At 49.7% G+C, this 6,000-nt stretch overlaps 1 protein-coding gene across 1 annotated transcript in view; it reads right to left on the reverse strand.

The window, feature by feature from the left end:
• Ror2 (ROR family WNT receptor 2) overlaps positions 1-393 on the reverse strand; it is a 176,078-nt gene extending 175,685 nt beyond the window's left edge. Inside the window, exon 1 of the mRNA XM_021180555.3 lies at positions 75-393. Coding sequence (XP_021036214.2) covers positions 75-171 — 97 coding nt within the window. The 5' untranslated portion in view covers positions 172-393. The remainder of the gene's footprint in view (positions 1-74) is intronic.
• Positions 394-6,000: the final 5,607 nt, after the last annotated feature.

A 6,000-nucleotide genomic window follows, 5' to 3' on the forward strand; every position in this document is an offset into this window, starting at 1 on the left:
CCGGCGCCCGCGCGGCGGCCGAGAGAGTGGTGGAAGAGCAGGCGATGCTCGGAGGGCGCACGCAGGGTTCTTACCTGCCGTCCAGGGTGTCCAGAGCAGGAGCGCCGCAGCTGTCCAGACGGCCCGGGCGCACAGAGGCACACGGCTCGGCCGCACCCAGCCCCGAGCCATGCTGCGGGCCGTGGGTGCCGGGTCGCCTGCCGCGCGCTCGGCCTTTGGGCTTCGGGCCGGGGCGCCTTAACCCCTCCCCGCCACGCGTCCGCTTCTTCCTTCCTCGCGCTTCGCAGGCTGGTCCCCTTCGAGGGTCACTCTGGTGTCCCTCTTTTCCTGCCCCGATGCACCGATTCACTGCAGAGACTCCGGGGCTCGGGGCAAGGGCGTCCCGCCGGCCGCCGGGAAGAGCACGGGGGGTGGGGGGGCGGAACGCGGGCGGGCGCGCAGGAGGCAGGGTCCCCAGCTCGCCCGCCCCGATGGGCAGAGAGACCGGCGCCGGCGCCCTCTGCCGGAGTGACTCGAGGGCGGCGACCTGAGCGAGCGGGAAGGAGCCGGGTCCGCCCCTGCGTCCAGGGAGCCGCCTGCAGCACCCGCCCTCCCGCCAGCGCCTCTGGGACTTCGAGGCACAAAGGTGGAGCCTCCGGTTCATCTGCTCTTGCAGCACCCGAAAGTGTTGCCACCCCCGTCAGAGGCCTGGAAACTTGGGGACCTGGACCACACAAATCATTAACTAGGCGATCCTTGATGAAGCCCCACGAGGGGAATTCAGTTATCAGTTCTTCGAAAGCCTGGGCCCAAAGTGAGAGATGAGGTATGGTCTTCGAACACAGATGTTCCAGAATATAGCCGGCTGCATCCCCACGGGCATCCTGCCAAGACCCTTGGGGAGGATCAGGACCCTCCGAGAATCTAGCAAAAAAGCCAGCACACGCCCCATTAATGAGGGTAGTAGGATGGTAGCCAACCAAGGCTATGACAACAGCCAGCACACATCAGGGAAGTGAAGGCTCCTGGGGCAGAGCTTGAGCGAGGGGTCTTGGAGTATCCCAAGAACAGCCTGGAGACCAGGGCTTCGACAATGTATGTGTTAACGTGTATTTTCCTAATGAATGTTATGTGCCTTTGCACGGTAGTATCTTTCCTTTGTTCACCAACAGCCTAAACTTCTGGGAAATATCACTTCAAATATTTGAAAGGAGGAGGCTGGGAGTTTAATTCAAGGTCTTCTACATATTGGGCAAACAGTTTGATCTACATCCCCAGCCTTTGTTGTTGTTGCTTTGAGATGTGCTCATTTTTATTTTACATGCATGTGTGAGTACCTGCGTGCATGGCTGTGACCTAGATGTGTGCAGTGACGGAGGAGGTCAGAAGAGGGCTTTACATCCCCTTAAGCTAAGGTTACAGATGATTGTGAGCTTACTTGGGAGTGCTGGGGTCTGAACCAGGATCCTCTGCAAGAGCAGTCGGTGCTCTTAACTGCTGAGCCAGCTGTCTTTCCAGCCCCGGCAGCATCACTCCTCTTTGACAGGGTGTTGCCAAGGACCAAGGTTGGTCTTATTTGGTTCAGTTGTTTTCGTTGTTGTTGATGTTGTTTTTAAACAGAGGTACATGAATCCTAGACTAACTTCAAAGTTGTTATGTAGCCAAAAATAACCTCAAGTGTACCCCACCTTCCCCTCCTGAGTGCTTGGATTGCAGGCATGTGCATATGGTGCTGGAGACTGAGCCCAGAACCTCTCAAATGTTAGGCAAGCACTCACCCACGAAGGCATAGCTCCAGCCCCACATTTGGGGTTTTAATTGGGTTGCCTGGAGTCTGGGTTTTTTATGAGTTTAAGAGTTATTTGTAGCTAGTCATGGTGGCATGTGTCTTTAATGAACTTGGGAGGCAGAGGCAGGCAGAGCTCTGTGAATCTGAGACCAGCCTGGGCTGCAGAGTCAGCTCCAGGGCATCCAGCCCTACATAGTGAGACAGACTCCAAAAAAGACAAAAGTTAGCCGGGCGTGGTGGCGCACGCCTTTAATCCCAGCACTCCGGAGGCAGAGGCAGGCGGATTTCTAAGTTCGAGGCCAGCCTGGTCTACAAAGTGAATTCCAGGACAGCCAGGGCTACACAGAGAAACCCTGTCTCGAAAAACAAAACAAAAAAAAAAAAAAAAAAAAAGACAAAAGTTAAAAAAAAAAAAAAAAAAGGAGAAAAAAAAGAATTCTTTGTAACTTTTTGATACCAGGTAAAAATGGCACTGTTTTTGTCATTATCAATCCACAACCCCACAGGGCTTCAGGTAGAGTGGCAGGACTCCCACCACAGACACATACCCTGGTCGTCATGTTATCTGTTGCTATAGTTTGGAAGCCTTCCCCTGTGCTGCAGGAGTGCACCCATATGAAGCCCAGACAGGTTACTGCCGAAGACCAAATTCATAAATAATTCCACCCAAGCCTACTGACTTATTGAGGGTTTCATTGCCATGAAACCAAGACCACGGCAACTTTTATAAAGGAAAACATTTAGTTCACGCTGACTTACAGGTTCAAGGGTTTAGTCCATTATCGTAAACACGGCAACCTGCAGGCGGGCATGGTGCTGGAACAGGAGCTGAGGATTCTACATCCAGATCCACAGGCAGCAGCAGGAGACTGTGTGCCACACCAGGCGTAGCTTGAGCATAGGAGACCTTAAAGCCTGCTCCCACAGTGACACGCTTCCTTCCACAAGGCCACACCTCCTACTAATACCGCTCGCTGTGGGCCACGCGATCAAATACATGAGTTTGTGGGGGCCATTCCTATTCAAACCACCACACATAGCTTACTGAACCAGTGTTATTTACAGAGTGGGGGTGTGTGGGGGGGCGGGGGGGATACAATGGCGGCTGTATCTCTGAAAGTTCACCAAAAGTGGAATTCTGGAATTCTTTGTCCTCTGCAGGCAGTTCCTCCGAAGAGCCTCCTCCTCCTTCACCACCATGGTTTAACTGTCTCACCTTTTGGAGGAGCCTAGTCATGATTGTAGGTTTCAGGAGCTTCCTGAGGCTCCTGAGGCTTAGGAGTCTCTCTCTTCCCTCCAGGAGAGAAATTTGGAGTAAAGAACTACAGAATACCGCGGAAGGTGGGCTGCGCCTGTAGAGAGAGCATGTGCGCATGTGCAGAAGCCTGGCTGACAAGCCAGTGTAGCTGTAGTTAGGTAGTATAACACAGACAACAGGGAGGTAAGCAGAAGGAAGTAGATTCCAGGGCATACCCTTGGGAATATCACGCCTTGTCTGCTTTCCCTCTGTCCACTCTTTTTTTTTTTTTTTTTTTTTTTTGTGGTTTTTTCGAGACAGGGTTTCTCTGTGTAGCCCTGGCTGTCCTGGAACTCACTTTGTAAACCAGGCTGGCCTCGAACTCAGAAATCTGCCTGCCTCTGCCTCCCAAGTGCTGGGATTAAAGGCGTGCGCCACCACGCCCGGCCCCTCTTTCCATTCTTATAGTGCGGTACTATTATGTCACAGGCCCAAAGAAACAGGATAAGTCAATGGGGACTAAAATCAATGAGCAAAACGACACCTGTCCATCCGCCTTACAAGCTGTCTGTCTCAGGTATTTTGCTACAGTGATGGAAAGCTAGCCCACCTGTGTTCTGCAGCCCTCTTGATTTAGGTCCATTTTCCCTCTGGAGCCGAAGAAACTTAAGGACATACTTACTGTTGTAGCTCCAGTCATAGTGGAGACAATAGAGCAGTGTGCATATGGGTCTCTGGAAAAAGAAAGGGGCAGCAAGGTGGCTCAGCAGCTGAAGGTGCTTGCCACCAAGCTTGACAAACTGAGTCTGATCGTTGGGACACACGTAGTAGAGGGAGATACCCAAGCCCCACACATGTCCTCTGACATGTGCCTTGAATATGCACACCTCCACATATACACACACACACATGATAACCGAACACGTGTAAAAGGGGAACAGGGGCAAGAGGCCAGTTTAGAACAAACATAATAAATTTGTTCATTTGCCACTCCGCTGCCTTTCTAATTTGAAACATTTTATAAGGCACAAACATTTTATAAGGCACAACATTTTATAAGGCACAACCACAAATTTTAAGCCTTCTATCTGGAAGGACGCTGGTGGGACATAGCCTCCCATCATTTACACAAGGATAAGTACCACTGAATAGGACACATGCAGAGGGTCTCCTCCTATGACACTAAATATGTGATGTCTGACAACACCAACACCAGTTGTCTGGTTCCTAAACCCAATTGGGAATCCAACAATTTCCTTGTGTTATGACACTAACATCCTAGAATTAGCCTGGGTCTCTGCAGGTTTAAGGGGCAGTACTGCCCCCACTCCAGATGCCAGCCGTATTTTCTATTTCCAACCTACAGGGCCGCATGAACCTCTCCTGAAGTCACAGTCCACTCAGAACACGTGTTTTCATAAAGTACCTCTAGCTATTTACCTCTATGTACAGGTACTTAAGTTCTTTGGCCTTATGTCTCCACAAATTCAGATCCAGGGATGATGAACCAAAGACCCAGTTTTTTACACCAGTAGTTACAGCTGCTAGTTCACAAAGCCTTAGTGTCATAGTTTGAAAAACTACCTGAAGGGCTGGAAAGATGGCTCCGTGGTTGAGAACACAGGCTGCTCTTGCGTAGGACCAGAGTTCGATTCCCAGCACCCACACGGTGGCTTACAATCATCTATAACTCCAATCCAGAAGATACAACTTCCTCTTTTGGCCTCTGAGATCCCTATGTGTACGTGGTACACAGTCATACATGCAGACAAAACACCATACACATAAAATAAAAATGAAGGAGCAAAATAAAAGAAACTATAGGAAATTTTAAGCCTTCTATCTGGAAGGACGCTGGTGGGACATAGCCTCCCATCATTTACACAAGGATAAGTACCACTGAATAGGACACATGCAGAGGGTCTCCTCTTATGACACTAAATATGTGATGTCTGACAACACCAGTTGTCTGGTTCCTAAACCCAATTGGGAATCCAACAATTTCCTTGTGTTATGACACTAACATCCTAGAATTAGCCTGGGTCTCTGCAGGTTTAAGGGGCAGTCCTGCCCCCACTCCAGATGCCAGCCGTATGCATTTCTCTCTTAAGTGCTGCAAATGTAGGGGGTTCCCAGCCTCTTCTGAGGTCCAAGACCTTGCTAGAATAGCTTACTAAACTCCGGAGCACTCCTCTACTTCCTCTTCCTACTAGGGCACAGTAGAATTTAGGGGTCTGAGGGGCTGGAGCCTCCTCGTGTTCTGTGGCACAGTCTATCCAGCATATTTACCAATCTAGAAGGTCTGTAAATTCCATCATTTACGAGAGTCACATGGAAGTTTACCTATGGAGCTGTGACTAGTATTTACCATTGGCGATAACCAACCAGTGGTCAAAAACAAAACAAACAAACAAACTTGCTGAAGCCAGAGAGCTATTGAAGGGCTGTCTGCAGAACTTGGTCCAACCTGGGCAATAGGGATGAGCCTATTTCTGAAAAGCTGCTCCTTGCTTTTGAGGTTGCCTCCCACCTACCCTTAAAGTTTGCAACTACTTCAAACTGCCAGCAATGGATAAGAGCCTACCCAAAGTAGGATATCCTGGGCACCCAATCCAGAAGAAAAAGAATCTAGAGCCAAGAGGGCCTAGGAGCCTATAGAAAGTCTGACCCAAAGAACGGGTACCACATCTGCCCTCCCCTCTGATAGTTGTTTGTTACAGGATTTTCCCTGTCCAATCACATTAGGGCAGTGGGAGGCTTGTGATTGGACAAAAGGGAGGCTGACCGAGGAGTTGAGGAGACAGAGAGAGAGGTCTGAAGAGAAGAGGAAGAACCAGAATTAGGCTGATATGGTGTTATCAAAAGGTTAGTTTAGAATAAGTGTGTTAAAGTTTTATCATTATCGTTTGGCTCTGAAATTATTGTATTGGATCCTGTAAATTGTGTTATTACTGATACATAAATCTGATTGGCTAATTAGGCATTAAGAGCCTGG

Source organism: Mus caroli, unplaced genomic scaffold (genome assembly GCF_978045245.1).
Source record: "Mus caroli unplaced genomic scaffold, Mus_caroli_1 scaffold_15, whole genome shotgun sequence".
Lineage (NCBI taxonomy): Eukaryota > Metazoa > Chordata > Mammalia > Rodentia > Muridae > Mus > Mus caroli.